Below are 20,537 nucleotides of genomic sequence, written 5' to 3'. Positions count from 1 at the left end.
GTCAATATGCATCACAATTTTAAATCCATTGATGAATGAATAATGTGAATGGAATTAAAATTTATTTGCGATCTATCTTATCATTTTGCTTAGTATCTGTATCACATAAAATATCATAAAAAAAAAATTTCTTGTGATATTTTGCTCTCTAGTGCTATCCACATGCAGATTTTAAAATAACAGGATTAATATATCATAGCTTCCTTTGTTAACAACTTTTTATTATGTGCCTTCAATCATAAAATGCGAGAATCTCATTAAAATTTCATGACAGAAAAGCATTTTAGTCAGTTAGATTTTTAAAAGCCAACAGGGAAATCAGGAAAATGCATTTTTACATCATTAAAATTGTTTCCAACTTGGCTGGTATATCTCTGACTAATACAAGCTGTGAAGTATAAAATTGCGAAGTGGTGAACAGAATAACTTGATGTATAGGTTCAATCATCTTCACAGTGTTAAGATATTACGAACACCAAAATACCCTAGTATAAGAAAAATTTGTGATACAGCTATTTGTTTGAATACAATCAATCAGAGCCTTGTTATGAATATTCAATGCCTCTATCAAATAGTCCAATGGTAAAATTCACGATCTCATAATTTTCAATACTCAAACATTCGATGACATTTTTAGTAGAAAAATTACATTAACAGATTGATTATAGAGTTGCTGTGCATCAAATCTCTTATTTTCTCACTTGCATTACTAATTTTGGTAATATTTAATAATTTATATTTTAGTTATTATTATTATTACAGTTATAGCTTACAATGTTCATTTTCCAGCTGTCAGTTAGCATATTGTGATCGCTTGAAACCTCGTATAATGATATATGGCGCGAAATTATTTTTCGAGAAAAACGCAAAAAAAGTATTTTTACGCGTATTTTGTTGAAATCTTTTTTATTATTTTTTTTTACTGCTATACGTGGTTTTCATTCTTTGAAAATATAAACCTCGTATAATGCGGAAAAATCCATGCAAATGCCGAAAAAAATAAAATAGTGAAATAAATCTGTTTTGAATAATACAAGTATTCGACTATTTGTGTTAGATCTACTAGCAGTAGGGAACTGCGGTGGCTCAGTGAGATGGTCACTTGCTCGCACTAAAAAAACAATCCCTCGACAGTTGGAAATCCAAAAAGAGCAGGCTAATGCTGCTGTCCTGGCAAAATTTCCCTCCTTGCACTCTGCATGGCATTTCACGTCATCATTAGCCCACATGGTACAGAAAAGTAAAGCATGAAACTCTATTCATTTCATTTCATTAGAAGTATAAATACAACAGGCAATTAGCATGTATTCCCACTGCACTTGATCTGATATGAAGGTACAATAACCTTTGTGTTATCTGTTAATAAGCAATTTTTTGTTGATAATTGCCTTTATTTTTTACATTGCTGCACAAGAAAATACTTTGATCATTACAAGTAATATTTCTTTCTCTTTTCCAATTTTGACTTAAGTTTAAAAGCAGGGCTGTTTGTTTGAGAAATTCCAAACCAGGCATTTGAGCACTTGAATTAAGATTTTGTACCAGTTTTGATCGAGAATGCATGAAAAATTCAGAAAATCAAGCCCATTTTCATTGAAAATGTCCTTAAGATTAAAACTGTTGTCAGTTATTTTGGAGCTTCAATCAGACATGACTGGACAATACAGCTAAAGCTACAGCATGAATGGAAACTATTGAAAACAATTTATACAGATTTTAACAAAATAAATGCCAAGTTGTAACAGGAATATGTCTCGTATTTACTGAAAATATCAAGCTGTTACTGCCCAACAAGGAAAGCAGTAGTGTAAACCATACACTCACTGAGTTATTAAAGTGGCCCTCAAACTATAGCCATTATCAGTTACGTATGGTTGCGAATAAGAATAGAGGTCATAAGTGCTGAAAGCAACTCTCACTCAACTGAGTTGCATTTGAAATTCATGACCACTTTCATTATTCACAACCATAAGCAACTGGTAATCGTTATGGTATGAGGGCTCCATTAGTTAGAAATATTTTAAATACATTATACATAAATGATCTGGTAGCCCAGGGTTACAAAATTTTTCTCATGCTCAACTTTTACTCAAATTCATGATACCATTAGTTTTTACTCAATTAATAATGCCAATGGCATCAAGAAAAGGTAAAATTTGAAGATTAATGTGATAATGCCAGAAAAATAGTACAATAAGGAATTTTTCTTTGCACCCATACTGTAAAGCTGCTTCAAAATTTAGTCTCTTTATTTAAGGCTTCATTACCGAACGTCCTTTGTTTAAATTGATCCCAAACATCTTTATCCTTGATCAAAAAGTCCAACAGAATATAAACTCACAATATACAAAACTATCGTTTATTGGAAGTTAACAATTTGTTACCAATACACCCCCTATTGCCAAACTAACAATTTGTTACCAATACACCCCCTATTGCCAAACTAACAATTTGTTACCAATACACCCCCTATTGCCAAACTAACAATTTGTTACCAATACACCCCCTATTGCCAAACTAGAAAGAGCTGGCTTTTACATTTCCACAAAGTAAAGTGAAAGCTACATTTCATTTTACCCTCTATAAATTGTCGAATGTTCCCAAACTATAAAGTTTTGGCAATTTTACCGTTGGAAACAGTTATAGTTTTGAGGCTTGTCAAGTGGCCATTAGTGCTTTAAGATGTGTTTCCTTGTTTTTTTTGTGTCAAATTAAGCAAACTATTTGATTAATTGGTGTTTCTAATGAATTATCATGTATTCTTAATCATATCAAACTTTCCTTATTGCATATAATTAAGAGTTTTAACCAATCATAAATGTCCAAGTATGTACAGTCTGGATGAACAAAAAATACTTTTTTGACCTTTCTCGATCGCTCACTCATTGGAATTCTGCAGGTAATTCTCTTATAATTGAGCTAATTATGAATTAATAATGGACATTTGAGACAAACTGGTATTTTTGCAAGTTATTAGAACCATTCTACTTTCTATTCATATACATATTAACATATTAAGTTTCATAAATGAAAATAAGGGAACCCATCTTTAAAGGGTTAACCTGGTAACTCTTCTATCAGTGCTTCAGCTAACATAAAAAGTTAATTAGTATAGAATTAATAAGAACAATAAAATTAATCTGCATCAGTCGTGTTCTTAGTTCATAAACTAAAAGTACAAGTTAACCCTAGAGTGATATTATTCTTCATTTTCTAAAAGTAGCCAGTAACATATTTTTATCAGATTTCATGCTATTTCTAAAAACCCTTGGGCTGAAATTGTCAGCATGTGTTTTCTTTTAGTACATAACTTGTCGGCTCTAACTCAACTAGTACCTAGATGGGAATTTTGTTATAGCCCTGTCACACTGGAAAGGCCTCCTTACTGAGCTGCTACGGCAATTGAAAATTAACTCACAGAATGTTAAGATCCCATAACGTATAAGCGTCAAGGAAGTGTCACATACCATGGTGAGCGCTATTGTTGCCAATAATCGCCATCGAGATAGCCACAGAATAGAGAAGTGTTGTAACATCTCCATAAATGCCATAAAATGAAGTGCACCATAGTTTTTTAAGAAACGCTTCTTTAAGAACACAAAATTGTCCCATATGTCACAGGTTGAAGAATTTGTAATAAGGACTTTTTCTCGTGTTTTTTTTCACGTTTGCAAGTGATTATGTACATTTTTAGTCTCAGTAGGGTCACAAAAGGTCGAAGTCTGCTGTGACACAGCTATAATGAATATTATAATGAAGAATCAAAATCAAAATTCCTTGGATGTTTCTGAAATTGTAATAGCATCAGATCAGTTCCATTGTGGACTTGATTACTCCCAATGGTCAATCATGTCTACTACACTACAACGCAGTTAGATGGCTAGGTGTCTGGATTGTGTCTATATTACAATATGAGAAATGTGCAAGGGCATCACCTCTGGTGTTTTAAAGGGATTGTGAAGAGTTTTTTTAAAACTTTATATGTGCATCATAGACACTGATAGCATCAATTTGCACCAATCAAATTTTCAATCAGACATCTGTGGTTTTCACAATTCCATTAACACTAACTGTTTTATGATGTCACTATCACAAAGGGCCTTATATGATATAAGAAGATAACTGATATTGGCTTTGTTAAGTTTTATTGGAATTGCAGGAACCACAGAACCATTTTGAAAATTGTGGAAAGACATTGCATGTCATCATTATTACCACAAGGCCAAAAGAAAAAGACAAACAAAAATTCTATATTTCATTTGAATGTGATATGAATTTAGAAATTTATAACAATTTTTAACGAAAGAAAAAAAAATGGTGTAATGAATAATATTTTGATAGAGGAAGTACATACTGAAAATAATTCCATGCAATATAGCATTATATTCACAGTTAATTAGAACATTGAGAAGCCTTCAGCTAGGATGAGATTTAAATATTTCATTAGTCATTCTAGGATATTAATATGAGAGATTTTTTGTCTGATACGGAAGGATGGTATTTAACGGACGGTGGTACCTACCACAAACTATATGAATTATATATTACCATCTGCCACGTTATTAGATTTTTGCAGACATAGTTAGAGGGACATTCTGTTTTTTTGTAAAACATTTTTAATATCAAAATAGTCGTAAATTATACCTGAAAATATTTCTAAAGTATGTTATTTATATCTATGTATCTTCTTGATCAAACTGAATTTGTTTTAAAAGGGTTAATTTAAAATGGAGAGTACTAATTGTTAATGAAGCAGTTTAACCTAGTTTTGGTGATTGGTTTTATAATGGCTCGATATTGTTAGTTGAAACCTTTAGAATATGAAGGAGACATATTTCTCTACAATTAGGCATTTATTTTACTTAAATCTACACAGTAGTTTTCTTACAGCTTCCATGAAAAAGCGTCTAGTCGTTCAGATGGGACAATAAACCGAGGCCCCGTGTGCTACAGGCTGTGCACGTTACAGATCCCTCGCCAGTTGGAAATCGAAAAAGAGTAGGCTAATGCCGCTTTCCTGGCAAAAATTTCCCTCATTGTACCCTGCATGGCGTTGCCCGTCTTCATTAGCCTGCATGGTACAGAAAAGTAGGACGTAAAACACCATTCATTTCATTTCATTTACCTTTTTAAATAGTTCTGGCGTTTAAAAATCAATGGCTGGATTTTGTTAGTTAAAACTTTCAGATACATTAAGGGACACATTTCTCTAGATTTTGGTGTAAAGTTTTCACAAATTTTAGCAAAACAAATTTTCGACCTACAAAAAAAGCGCAATGATACTCAACCATTTATTGTGTCAATAATCGCTATTCATTTATTAAGTACAGAAAGAGAAAACAGCAGAAACTTATAAAATATAACAATTTAATCACTATTTAGAAGTAAACAATTGTTAAAGAACATTCGGATATAATTTTTTTTATACTTAAATATTCCAATTATAACACAATTTCTTATATACAGACTGATTCTGTTTCATTCATTGTTATTAAAGGAGGCTTATAAATAATCGTGCTGATACATTGGAATTACTTTTATCCAATGCAATTCATATCCACTGTAAATATAAAATCACAGTTACAAGTTTAGCATTTTTGTCACCATATTTGGTTGAAATATAACCAAAAAAACTGAAATAGTCTTGAATGAATTTGGTACTTTTTGGTTCGGAATATTGTCTTGAAAAATCTAGTACTCTTCTTGAAGAAATCTGGTACTTTTAGCTTTGTAATTGTCTTAAAAGTACCTGGTAATTCTGAGTTTTCAAATGTCTTATAAACTTTGAAGATATCTGTTTTATTTTTAGCCTTGTAATTGTCTTGAAAGTACCTGGTAATTCTGAGTTTTCAAATGTCTTATAAACTTTGAAGATATCTGTTTTATTTTTAGCTTTGTAATTGTCTTGAAAGCATCTGGTATTTCTGACTTTTCACATGTCTCAAACTCTAAAGAAATCTGGTTCTTTTGACTTTGTATTTATCTTAAAGTACATGGTACTTCTGAGTTTTCAAATGTCTCATAGACTTAAAAATTGTCTTGAAAATTTTCACTTCGTTATTGTCTTGAAAAACTCTGATACTGTAGGTAATTAACTTTATTTTTCCAGTAAACAAAATGGGGGTGGCATCAGAATAGATTTAGATCAATTTGTCACAGCCAATTATTTGTAACAATTGTATTTGTCTCCTTTCTTAAATATAGCCATTTCTATAGATACGTCAGCCATCCATTTGTAAACGATTTTCAATAAGAGATTAACTTTCGTAAGTCTTGCTCCGTCGAAAATCAATGGCTTCTAAGACAACAGAATTCCAGCCAAGACTTTCAAATTCCTCTGTTTTCTCAGTCAGTCTAATTAGATTTAGTAGAAATCTGAACATAATTTAAACATGTGGTCCATGTATTTCTGAGTAAAGTGAAAAACAAAAGCCAGCAAATAATACTTGTGCGATTTTATAATTGTAGTGCATACATGGAACATGCTAAATGATTATAGGGATAACAACTGGGGCTTTATTTTTAAAGATTTAACAGAGATGATTATAGCAGTGATATCAAAAAATGATTTTATTAACCAATCAATTATGAAATTTTCTTATTTTCTAAAATAAAAATAGTTGGATGTATGGATTTCACTAGATACGATAGAAAGACATTTTGGAAAGCATGGAGGGATCAACTTAACCAAAATATGCTAAAAATAGAAAGTATGCATGACTTCTATATGAAAAATGAGAGGACAAAACACTTTTTAGTTAAAGGGACAGGAGCGAGATTTCTAGGAGTAATTCATTCATAGGTCTCAGAAACATGAATGTTCTGCAAATTTAAGCAGTAATAATGTTTACAGCTTACTGTAAAAATTAGAGCTTTCAAATCTAGGTGTATCCATAATTAACTATGTTTGAATATTATCTCAACGAGTTTCCCATTTAACAGACTTGAATATTTGAATATCTGAACAATGACATCATGTATATACACTAGACTCAATAATCCCGTATCTACACACAGCTATGACAGAAGATGTCTTGGTGTCAGAGTCTATATCAACAAGACATTCAACTTTCAGATACTCCAAATTTCAGAGAGTAGATAAGCTTGTTAGCGAAATGAATAACTTTTTTGAGGTTTATTTGAAGGAATTATGCGATTTTCATACAGTTTTTACATATATTCAAGGCCAAATCAGCCACCAAATTGTTGCACTGTACCTTTAAATTTTGTGCATCACATGGATATACATGATGATGCCATAAAAATCTTTATCGCATTCTTTAATTTTTAACAAATCAAAAATGAATGTCACTGAATAAGGGCTTGTTGTTCAGATAAACAATTTATGTAAAGCAAAGATGACATGCACATAGAAAAAACAGTTGCATAATCAGGAATAGAGAAAACATAGCGCATGACCCACAATGGGGCTAACAATTTATATAGTAATTACTTACATTAGTAATATATATAGAATACATAACAAATCCATTGATGAAATGTATCTTTATGACTCTTTACAATACTTTCTGTGGGTGTTTTTCTTTCAAAAAAAAAACCAGTATTTCCAGACGAATTCATTGTCTAATTGGATTATTTCCTTATAAAACATAATGTTATAATGATTTTGCAGACAACATTATGTTTTTCATAGTTTTCATTTAATCTAAAATGTTTAAAATTTAAAGAACAAAAGGTTTTGTCTGGGGAAGAATAATATTATTCACCATACAATAAAAACTTTCTATAAACTTTCAATAACTTATTTATATATATATATATTTATAAATATGTCTGTGAATTTTTTATTAGTTAATAAACTAGGCTCTGATTTTTAAAAAAGTTTTTGCATTATTGTGCATTTTAAGATCCATGTCATTAAATTATGATGTTCTACACAACGTATCATGAAAGTATGATTATAATCAAAAGAAAGTATGAAAATAATCAAATGAAACTAATGAAAGTATGATTTTTATACACCCACATGAAATGGGGGGCGTATATTGCCGTCACCCATGTCCGTCTGTCTGTCCAAAATTGCTCGTAAACACTTTACAATACTTTAACGGCATGAGTGTTCGTAATCACCCAAGGATGAACCCTATTGAAAATAAGAAGAATCGTAAAATATTTAGTATGAGTTATTGCCCTTGCTCTTTCATATTTTTATTTAAAATCAAAGATGCCAGTGGGGGTATATTACCTTGCGCTGGCAAGCTATCTTAATAAAAGATAGTATTATTATAATCAAAAGAAAGTATGATCAAATGAAAGTATGATCAAATGAAAGTATGATTATAATCAAAAGTAAGTATGATTATAATCAAAAGTAAGTAATCAAAAGAGGGAACAGTTATCATGTCTTATATGTCAACCACATAAAGAGTCGTTTACATAAGATCGTTTGGAAATGTTCGACTCTCAGTCCAGACAAGGACGCGATAAAATCACAAAATTATCGTTTACAATAAAATAATAGGCGTTCCGAGAATAGTTCATTTATAATGTGTGAATGGTCTGCTACTCCCAGATATATATTAATGGAACTCTTCATTCCACAGAGGTAATTATAGATGTCCTGGTAACCTTGATGAAAACTATTTGCATGGTTACAGAAACGGAGGAGAAAAGTCAAAGTGTAAAGGCACATGCGCAACAAACTGTTCCTGGAATACCAAATTTTTCTGTTCTGTTCTGTTCTGAGAACTATTCTGAGACCATCTCACCTCGGTAGTCTCAAATGGAATGGTTCTCAGAATGATTGACAAGAGTTCAACAAATTCAAATCTTAAAACTAAATTGTAAAGTGGCAGCAAAACTCTTCAACATTTCCATTTTCTAATTCTTCCATCTTGCCTCATAAATCCTTCTAAACCTGCAGATTTCTAATCTCTTGTACACATTGAGTCTGTTTTCTGAGTATCAGTTCAAGATTGTCAGGCATAAAAAATAGAACTAACGTACGAAGGAATGAAAATTGGCTAAAAAAAAAACAGTTGATTTAATCCTACTGGGAAGTGACATTACATCAATCAGATTAGTTGAAACTATTTTATTTCTTGACTTCGATGGCTTCCAGTTTTCTATTAACTGGTTTTTATAATTGAAAATGGGAACATTTTTTTTAACTGTGTCATTCAAAGTCAAGATGTTACACTGACAATTTTTTTGGGTATTTTATATCTTCAGAGATAATTGTTTTAAGACTGTGGTAAAAAGTTTTGTTATATGTGTTTCATGTTCCATCAATGGCCCATACTTCTTTTGTCAATAAAGTCTAAAAAAATAAAACTTTGAACATAAATTGAAATTTTTTTTTTTTTTTTTGGTTTTGAAGAGTAAATAATTAGAAATGTTTTCAGATACTATAACTGCTTCATTGTTATTTTGAACATAAATTTAAATGTTTTTTTTGAGTCTTTTTGGTTTTTTTTTTGGATATGAAGAGTAAATAATTAGAAATACTAGCATTATTTTGCCTTTTTTTTTCTTTTTTTAAATCAACAATTGTATAATCCTTACCAATAGCATTAAAGATAAAAAAAAATCTCTGCTAAATTTGTTTTTTCAAAAGAAAAGCAGTATTCTGAATTAAAATTAATCCCAAGAAATTGAAATGGGATTTGCTGGTATTTCAAAAGTTTAAATTTTTAAATTCAATATTTACTTTAAACTTGTTTACAGAAGAAATTACATATTTATACTGTTTTTTGAATAGCATTTAATATTTGAAGATCAGACATTTTCTCCCCAAAAAATGTGATTATCTGGTATTTCCAATTTTTAACTTCAAAATCAGAAATTCTGAATTTGACCGATACAAGAGAGAATATATAAAGCTAACTAAAAGATTCACCTTTTCTTAAGGTAAAAAAGACCTTAATGATATGTAGGGCTGCAACGATTCCTAAAGTGGCGATCCGATACACTGAACGATACTCATGTAACGATACGATTTATTGCGATAATAAATCGCGATTCTTTGATTAAAAGGGAAAGAAAAAGAAAACTGATAATTAATAACATTTTAACACAGTTTAAATTATTTTAGCACGCTTAGAAGTACAAAACTCACTTTTCATCATTTGTGACACACAAGGACAAACAAATTTCTTCAAAAAAATAAATAAAATATCAAACCATCGAATACAGCTTCGTGAAATTATTTTATGACTATGCAAACACATATTACGTTGGAAAAAGAAAAAGTTTATATCAGATCCCATGCGATTAGCTTCCACTTGGCATATTAACATGTTCTCTTTTCATCGTTTTTTAACAAAAATTAAAAATGCTGAAGACAAATTAATACATGAAAAGCAATTTTTTAACATTTGAACATGACATAATTTCTCAAATACGCGAGGATTTCGTGCTCTTAGTCATTAAAGGGAGTTAATTATATTTATGAGAATCCGGCCGATGTATCGCGATTATTTTTTTCTTCCGCAATGCATCGATAAGAAGGAACGAATCGCGGTTCATCTATTCAACGGTGAATCGTTGCAGCCTTAATGATATGTGAATTAACTTCTGTTAAAGATCAACAACCTCCAATTTCTTGTTAAATATTTTAAGGCAAAAATCATTAATTGAAATCTTTAAGATGGAACCAAGTCACACAATATGTTACTCAACATAAACAGAATCTACTGACTAAGGTTATTGACATTTTTTGAACAGTTATTTCTCTAAGTGGTTCTGAATTTCATATTAGTGCTTAAAGAGACAGGTATGCAATTTTTGGAGGTTGATTTGAGTCTTGAATATAAGTAATAGTCTTCAGAAGTACTAGAAATGTACGAAAATTGCATAATTCCTTTAAATTAATTCGAACTAGTAATTTTACTCACTATTTCTATATATGTCTTTTTCTTTATATCAAAGAGTATCTTAAAATTACGAGTCATCATTTTAACATTTAAACACAGATAATTCTGGACACACATGGATTTAAAGGCTCAAATTTTGACAGTGAGATGTGAACACTATAACTAATTAGCTTAGCTAAAAAAATTCCTGTTTCTGAGACTAAAGTATGATTGGTCTAAAAGAATGGCAAACCTGTTCCTTTAAGATTTTTGTGTCCTTCTAGTGGAAAGCATCACAGATTTTTCATACAATTTTCATCTTTTATAAACAAGAATTGTGGCCAAACTAAATCAGTTGAGGTAGTAATCCTTATACACTTTTATTTTTACTTTTACTCCAGTTTTAATTACATTGAAGAACACCCTGAATTTCAAAATAGCAACTTGAGATGACAGATTTAATCCCATTGTTTTTGTTTTGATGATTACTTTTATCAATTAGAAACTCAGGGTTATTGCCATTATTAATAACATAACATAACAGGATGTTTTTAAATATACATGTAGTTCCATAATTTAGATTAAAATTGGAAGAAATTGTATGAAACAATATATAATCTGAGTCTATTTAGAGATACATCAATAATTATATCCATTACATATTGTAGTATAATACCAGGATTAATTACTTAAAACTAAGGTTGTTCCATGTAATCTGGCTCTATTTGTCCATCAGGGCAGGTCATTGGCCCATAATTCCTGGAAGACTTTTGAATAAGTGACATGAATTGTAAGAGATTTCAGAATTAGATCTTTAATATTGGCATATACATACAGATAACTAAGCAAGCACCCACAACCATTCCCAGCCTTTTTACCCTTACAATACAAATAGTTCCTGTTTACCCTACCCATTCTGTTGTTAAATCCCAGCCTTTCAGGCACAGAGAGAAAATGGCGCCAATTATTCTCGACTAATTGTGCATCTTGTGCAGGTGACTTTTAGGGTGCATTTGGCCACTTGTGGTTGTGTGGAAAATATCTATCTATCTTATTATGGCCAGTGGTACATTGTGTACGGTTTACTGTGTGAAACTACCTCTGGCAAACAGGCACAATGCGCATGCATTATTGGCATTTAAAGATGGCAGCACCCAGTGAAGTTGTGACAGAATCAATCCTACATGATAAAGATTAAGCTGTCTATACCATATCTGATAGCCAGACCAGTAATAACAACAAAAATAACTGCACTCTCTATTGCTCTTCATCGTTTGAACTGTCACTTCTGCAGTCGTCCGCCATTTTGAATTGTCATGTTATACAGCTCACCTGAAACTGGTGCTGAGCAAAAGGTGTTTTGAAGACGAGGAGTAGTGAAGATGTGTAAAATTCCCTCCTTGTGCGGAATCTGAAGCTTTCTTTGAACCTGTTTTGAGAATCATGCTCAGAATTGGATCCTACACACCTAGCCTAGCTTTTGTCATGATTAATCATCATTTATCATCATGAAAAGCAATTTGTTTGACCTTCGCAGCAAATTCTCTCCATGCTTCTCTCACATTGAGTCTATTTTGAGAATCATGCCCAAAATTGGATCAGCTTGGTCTCGAACATCCTACACCCTTCCGTTACACCTAGCCTAGCTTTTGTCATGGTTAAAGAAATAATCATTTATGATCATGACAAGCAATTTGTTTATGATTGAGAATATTCCCCCAAGAGTGTTATTTTAATGATGTTCACTCAACTAGGACGCAGAAATTATCTCCATGCTTCACTTTTATTGAGTCTATTTTGAGAATCATGCCCAGAATTGGATCATTTATGATCATGACAAGTAATTTGTTTACGATAGAGAATGTCCTTATGAAAACAGCCAAGAGTGTTATATTAATGATGTTGTTATCTATGATATGTTCGTTGAGTCATCTTTTAGAAAAATACAAATAGACTACCTGGAGATACAAGGCTTTATTTTGAATTTACCTAGAGCTACAGACATATTAATTATATCACCATATCTACTCTATTATTTTGTATAATATAAGCCTGGTTTATAGAGAAAAAAGAGTGTATTAATATAATAGGTTACATATTACTGTTATAATTAATTAAATCCTTGATGTACAAATGGAAGATATTAGGTGGTGTGTGATGCAGGGCTATTGATACAGGATGAGCTGTAATACAGCTGGCAGTGGAATGAATTCATTTGATGAGTTACAGTGATCGTGGGTTCTTATCTCGGTCAGTATGTGAAAACTCTATAGACGGCCAAAATCATCTTTCCTCATTGTTCCATATGGTTATTTTATTTCTTTCTAACATTGTGTCCACATCATACCAGTACCTCACGAATTCAAATTTTTTTTTATGATATGGTGTATTTTTGAGACTGAGTAATGTCTGCATCATGAATTGTGTGGGCTCGTGGACTTTGATTTGGATAGGAACATGTTGGTTTTCTCTTTTAGTTCAAAGGCAAAACCCGATATTTTTGAAAACTGTATTATGAATGCTGACAATTGGTGGGAAAATGGATATCAGAGGCTTGCTAAGAGAAAGGGGTACTTAGAATCAAAAATGTTAAGAATAAGGCCTTAAAGGGATTATTAGAAGAGGTTTTCTAAACTTTGTATGTTTATCGAGGACACTGATAGCAAACCTGTTATAACAGAACATTAAATATGTCACATTTTGAGCAATTTCAAGCGACTGTAAGGAGATTTTCTAAATTTGTAATGTGTATTGGGTACATTGATAGCATCAATTTGCACCATTCAAATTTTCAATTAGACGTCTGTTTCATGCAATTCCATTATGATTTTGATGATGTCACTAATAGCAAAGGACCTTATGTGATAATGCATGTTTTGGGATTAGTGATGTCATCAAACACTTAGTTTATGTGGAATTTCAAGAACCTCAGATGTTTGATTGAAAATTGCAATGGTGCAAATTGATGCTATCAGTGTCCCCGATACACATAAAATTTTTAGAAAACCTCTTTACAATCCCTTTAACATATATACTATTATGATAGAGAATTGAAATATTAGCTTAATCAAAGTAACAAATTAGAACTTACCTTGAACTAATTGGAACATCTCACTGACCATATACAGCCAGAACCAAACTGAAAAATAATTCTAAACTACATTAGGAGCTGTTATGCTATGCACATTTATTAGCCATTTAAAAGGAATTTGCACTATTTTAACTTATGTGGCTTCTGTAATACCACAGAAACATCAATTCAAACCAAATAGTACTGAAATTAGCACCATCATAACTTATGTTGGTTCTGTTATACCACAAAAACTTTAATTCAAATTAAATAGTACTGACAATAGTACCATCATATCTTATGTGGCTTCTGTTATACAACAAAAAGTTCAATTCAAACCAAATAGCACTTGAGCAAAACATACTTAGACAACCTCTTTTGATGTCCTCCATTAAAGGCATTTGGAAGCTATTAATGTATGGTTATTTTGTGATGTTTGGGTGAGCCAAATCATCCTATTATTCATATGAATCTTCATTTCTTGTATCAGCATCTGACTTTTTTAATTTGTTGAATGAAGCAAAATTTTTGTTCCATTATGAATAACTCCAAAAAATCTTATTGGAGTGAAATGTTAAAATGTAGCTAATGAATAATACTTTGAGATGTCAAGATCAAGAAAATATGGCACTTAAGATCTTTCATGAAAAATTTGAATGAAGATGGAATGAATGATTTGCAGCAACAATCTCAATCTAAATAGTTATCATGTTATTGTACATGCCAAAAATGAAATGAATGGAGTTTTATGTCCTCCTTTTCTGCACCATGTGGGCTAATGGTGTATGCTTTTACGATTTCCAACTGTTGATGGATCTTTAATGTGCACAGCCTGTAGCACACAGCTTTTTTCATGTCAGCCATTCTTATCTGCATCACTGACAAGGGGTAAACCGGGTTGAAAAATCTGATGGTGTTATTTCAACCTATGCAGTGGTTGAACCCTGGATCTTCAGGTTAGCTTTCACTGATATATGTTCTTCACGGAAACAGTAATGATAATAAACTGAGGCCTTATGTTTCCCTCATTGTAGAATGCTTGGTGTATATATTATTATCAGACCAATCAATTCTATATATTTAATTCTGAATTACCTGTACTGATCTAAAAGACCTATACATAATTTATTTGCCTTTGGGTCTGTGTAAAAAAAATGATGCAACTTTGGTTATAAAAGATGTTGGAACTCTATTGAAATATTTTCAAGGGATTTCAACTTAATGATCAGAAAAAAAATCTAGTTTCTAAATAATTGAAACCGAGAGTTATTTGAAGTCACTGAGGAATTGGAACAAGAGAGTGAAGTGTTTCTTACTTTGTTTAATGTTATTGGAAAAATCTAGATGTGGTTCCATGGTTATCGCGGTATACTTGAGACTCCCCAATGATTGAATCAGATGACAGAATAATTGGAATTAGAGAATTTCAACAGGAAATTGTAATGTTTTTAAGTATGGTGTCCATTACTACACCCGTTTTAACCTAAGTTGTTCTATAAATAGATTATCTGAAGCTGTTATTCCATTGAAGTTGATTTATGGACAACTATAAAGGGATATATTTATCTATAAATATTTGTGTCTGTAGCAAATTTTTTCCTATTCTGAATCATTTTAGTTATTGTCCCTATCTATTTCAGTTTATGCCGTGTATGAGGGAGGTGTAATTTCGAAACAACCTGTATTAAAAAGAAAAATTTTCTTACCAAATTTATCAGAGAGACATATTTGCTTGAAGTTCATCTTACATCTTCTTGCTTTATCCCTTTGGTCTCATCATAAATAAGTTTGTTATTCTAATATACTAATAAATATTTCAGCTCTTATCATCTGACACTAGATCTGTAACAGACAAAATTAAAGACAATTATTACACATATTAAATTCTGTACCAACGTAAATGGTATTTGCAACAGAATTACAGGCTCAGCTGACTTTTATATTTTGAAACACTGGAATTCTTCATGTATAATAACATAAACTAGTATTTGTATGTACAGAATTACAGGCTCAGCTGGCTTTTATATTTTGAAACACTGGAATTCTTCATGTATAATAACATAAACTCGAAGTCAACTGGCCAATAGTTGTTTGCCTATCTGTGTAAATTTTAGTTTTACCAAATGTGCACAGTCATAACACTGTGTTGTCATCACCCTTATTCATTAAACAGCAATTTGCAACATTGTCAATAGTGCCATTATTTCAGGAAACAAAATTCTGCCATACATTGAAAAGGATACAAAGTATTGTATGAAACACTAGTCATAGAAAATTATATTACAATATCTCCATTGTAATCAAACCAACTTTTCTACCACAGTACTGTTCTAATGACATAATTATTAACCAATTCAAGGGTGCCATGAGTTCATGTCTCTAGATAAACAACACAAATTGTGAGATTTTGGCTGAGAGGAGGCTATCAAATTGATCTACTTTGGGCTTCTCTTGTTATCACGTAATGAGTCTTACATGACATTAGCATGGTGTATCGCCAATCATGTTACGATATGATACGTGTTGCGATACAATGGTCATGATACGATACATATCGTGATGTTGGTTAATGGGATAAAAAACTTTATCTGCAAAGTTTCCATATTTATGAATTTATAACTTTGATATTTGGTAATATAGTTGATTGGAGTGGCTTAGTCAGTGAAAAAAAATTGTGATTCCATTCACGTGTTTATAAAAATTCCCACCTTTTTTATGGAATGAAATATGATATGCATATCAATTCACTGATATATCGTGCCAGCACCACATGAAATGCTTAGATCTTTTAATCATAATGTCATGAGAACGAAACTTTTTACATACATAACAAAAAATATCAAAAAAAAATAACGAAATTGATTAATTAGATTGCATCAAAGCATGCTTGATGTTAAGAACTCATATAGATGTATAGCATTGATCCTTTTATGTAAACTTAATTATGGCATATTTTTTTCCAATGGGATGCATGTAGCTCTATCTGATGAACTCACTGACTTAACAGTAATTGATAATCATTTAAGTACAAACACAGTTCAGTATCTTTCCTTTGACTAATTAACTGCCTTTCCGAACAAACCTTTCTATTGGTGAAAACAATCAGAATCTTTGCCTTAAGAAAACTAAAATGAAAGGAAATTGACTTTAATGTCTTATATTCTGTTTCTGGATTATGAAGACCAGAAAGGTTACATAGTGTGCTAAGACGGGAATTTCACCAGGAGAGGATCAACTTACTTTTTGTTCAATTTTCAAATGAATGAATTCCTGGTTCATTATTCCGGTAATTGGCTGTATACATTTTCCATGCTTGGTATTTGTATACTACATTAAAAATTTGTAAATGGAAATGAATAAATCGTCATTTAATCATGACATAATAAAACAATATTTTTGAAATGAATAATTTCTTTAAAACTTCTTACCAAACCATTTCACACAAACCTAATAACAGATATTCTGTAAAGGGCTGATACTTTGAACAAAGAGATTTTTAAAATGATATAGATATGAATAGATGTTTAAATTTTTAGATTGATTTTTCAAAAATCTGTGAAGCATAAACTACAAGTTTTCCTTTATAATAGTCCTCCATTTTTGTCCTTGAAGAAGTTGCTATGAATATAAAAACAGCTAGCTTTTCAGAGGGGATTCCAACTTTAAATGATGCAGGTTTTTTGGGCTAGCATCAAAATTTAAAAAAAATTCAAAACTGAAATGAAATGAGTTTTTACTCTTCTGCAAATGATTGGGTTGATGGAGACAGACATTGCCATGCAGTGTGCAATGAGGGAAGTTTTGCAATACCAAAGATACAATTGTCAATATATTACATACATGTTCATCAAATAGGTTACACCACTGTATTATTTACTGAATATTACATGTATGATGTAGGCCTATTGGTACCATTTAATTTAGAAGGCTGGGATCATGCTTGCTTTCTTGTCTTCATTTCACATAATTTCACCTTGACATTATTTTTGATTCAATCATTTCTGAAGGAATAACAATATTAAATTTTTTGGGCCCCTAAGGGCCCTAAACTTGAAATATCAGGCACTATTTCTAGAGATTTCTCAGTAGGCCTATCCCTATTATAGATTTGTTTATTTTAGTTAACTGTGTCATGAAGCCATTGTAGGCATATGATCAATTTAATTAATTTACAAGGCTTAAGGCTTATTTAGAAAAATAAATAATCACTTTGGAGTTTCAAATCATGATTTTACGAACTTTGGAAAAATCTCCCGACTTTTCACCCAATCTCCAGATTTTTCAAGACAAATATCCAGATTTTTCAAGGCAAATCTCCAATTTTTCAAGGCAAATCTCCAGATTTTTCAAGGCAAATCTCCAGATTTTTCAGGCTCCCAGATTCTCTTTCAAGGCAAACCTCCAGATATTTTTTTTATTGACCTGTACACATGTATGTGTTCATGTGTTAACAGTGGTTATAAATGGATTTAAATATCATATATTTAAATTTTCTTTGTAATGACCACTTCTCCAACTGTTAGGGGTATATATCATGTTATTATTAGCTGATGGAACCGCGGCAAGGAGTTGAGCCACCATGATGAAATGTTCATTGTAAAATTAAAAATTTTTTATTAGGCTAACAGTACAAATAAGTGAAAAACTGGTAAAAAAAAAAATCTGATTTTCCAAACTATTGTTCACCTAATCGAATCACAGAACATATTTCCTTTTAAATTTCCATGGTAACAGAAATATCAACTTTTAAATCCTTATGTTTAATGTAAATAATAATGGCTATTAGAAATATATGTTGTCAGACACAGTAACATATGCTCACAGTGTTTACTAAACTTTGTTGATGCCCTGGACACATTGCATTACCCACTTCTTTGTATTAGTATCTTGGAACCACTTATAATCAGAAACTTTGCTACAGACGTCAAAAATAACCTGGAAATCCAAAGAGAGTAGGCTGATGCCATTGTCTTGCCACACTGCTTTGTCAGCATCATTAGCCCCTTAGAGACCACATTTTTTATTTATAATATTAATGTGTATATTTATTTATAGTATGTACTCATAAGATCTTGGATAAGTTCACATAAGGGTATAATTCGACAAATGATTACAGAATTTCAACCCTTGATACGCTGAATTATTTTAAATGTGGCTTGTGAACACGATAGAGGTGACAGATTATGTCAGAATTTTATGAAATTTTATGTGAAGGTTTAAAATTAAATCAATAATATCTTGGACTATTTAGATTTTTGGTACGATATGACAAAGATTGACAACTGACCTTGATATACGTAAAACTTATCAGGAAAATGGGCGTATCTTGCTAGGCAACCACTTGTTTGATAATGGTCCAGGAAACATTGGAATTATATGTAACAGTTTCAGACATGTTTTTAGAGACAATGGTCTTTGACTTAAACATTCAAGATGTGTTCAATAACATAAAAAACAACAACATCTAACTAGAAATATTGATTGCTATAAAACACTATTGAAAATATAAAATAATGTCCATTGATTTGGGTGGAGTTTTTTTTAAAGTACATTTTGACTAGGCTTGACAGATTGATATATGGAGCATTTCCTTTCAAATGTTTTCTGACAATATCTGCTTCAAAATACATGCTTTATAATGAGTAATACGTGTTTATTATTGCTGTACTTTTAATATTTTCGATGACCCATGATGGCTATCTAAATAGCTCTGTCACACCTGATTGCGACCATTTGCAATCTTACGGCGACCAAAATGCACTGGATCCAAAAAAACGTGAAGAAAACGAGAGAAAGAGACTCATTAAAAATGACAAAATCTGTAACAGTCGCACTCAGACTACTATATATTCCACCATATTGCGTTCTCAAGGCAGGTTTTTAATAAATCTATGGGTCTATGGGCTTGGTTCATTTCATTTTTATTGCATTCATGGAGACAATCTCCACAGCGATCATTTGCAACAATAGCACCAACCTTATGATACCTGATGCTTCCTACAGGCTTATGGCGAAGCTAAAACTCTCTGAGCTAATTTTCTGTCATGGTTGCAACTCAGTAAGGACGCCTTTCTGGTGTGATGGAGCTTTACAGAGAAACAATCTTAAGTCATATAATCCAATATGTATAAGGTAATGTAACTAAAACCGGTTTTACTGTACAGGCTCAAGTTAAGCAGGTAAACTGAGGCTGGGCTGTATATGCTACAGGCTATGCTTGTTAAAAATTCCTTGACAGTTTGGAATGAGAAAAAAAACTGACAGGCCAAATCTTGAAAGAAAGTAATTCTAAGGAACAAAATCAATCTGAAGTCTACCACTGGAATATTTAAAATTGCTACTCAAATTCTATAAATAGCGAATGAACATTTAACTTGATCATCCCAAACGGAAACTTTTATGAAAAATTGCTATTCAAATTTTTAAATCTAAATTGTGCCCTAAACGGTTACAAATTTTTCAGAAAAGTTAAATTGCATCAATTTGCACCATTCCATTTCAATCAGACGTATTTGGTCCCTGCAATTCCACTAAAACTAAGAGTTTTATGACATCACTAATTGCGAGGTCCTTACGTGATACAGCATATTTTTCGATTAGTGATGATTTTGGTGGAATTGCATGAACCACAGACGTCTGATTGAAATGGCACA

The 20,537-nt window shown here is 31.5% G+C and overlaps 1 protein-coding gene across 1 annotated transcript in view; it reads right to left on the bottom strand.

Moving 5' to 3' along the window:
- LOTGIDRAFT_238409 (hypothetical protein) overlaps window positions 1-15,240 on the bottom strand; it is a gene marked incomplete at both ends in the record, with an annotated part of 28,596 nt that extends 13,356 nt beyond the window's left edge. The window contains 2 exons of the mRNA XM_009050114.1: window positions 13,906-13,953; window positions 15,201-15,240. Of these exons, the coding sequence (XP_009048362.1) occupies window positions 13,906-13,953; window positions 15,201-15,240 (88 nt within the window). The remainder of the gene's footprint in view (window positions 1-13,905; window positions 13,954-15,200) is intronic.
- Window positions 15,241-20,537: the final 5,297 nt, after the last annotated feature.

This window comes from Lottia gigantea (assembly GCF_000327385.1).
Source record: "Lottia gigantea unplaced genomic scaffold LOTGIsca_145, whole genome shotgun sequence".
Lineage (NCBI taxonomy): Eukaryota > Metazoa > Mollusca > Gastropoda > Lottiidae > Lottia > Lottia gigantea.
Note: the sequence above shows the minus strand (reverse complement) of the source record. Positions and strands in the feature narration are given on the sequence as shown.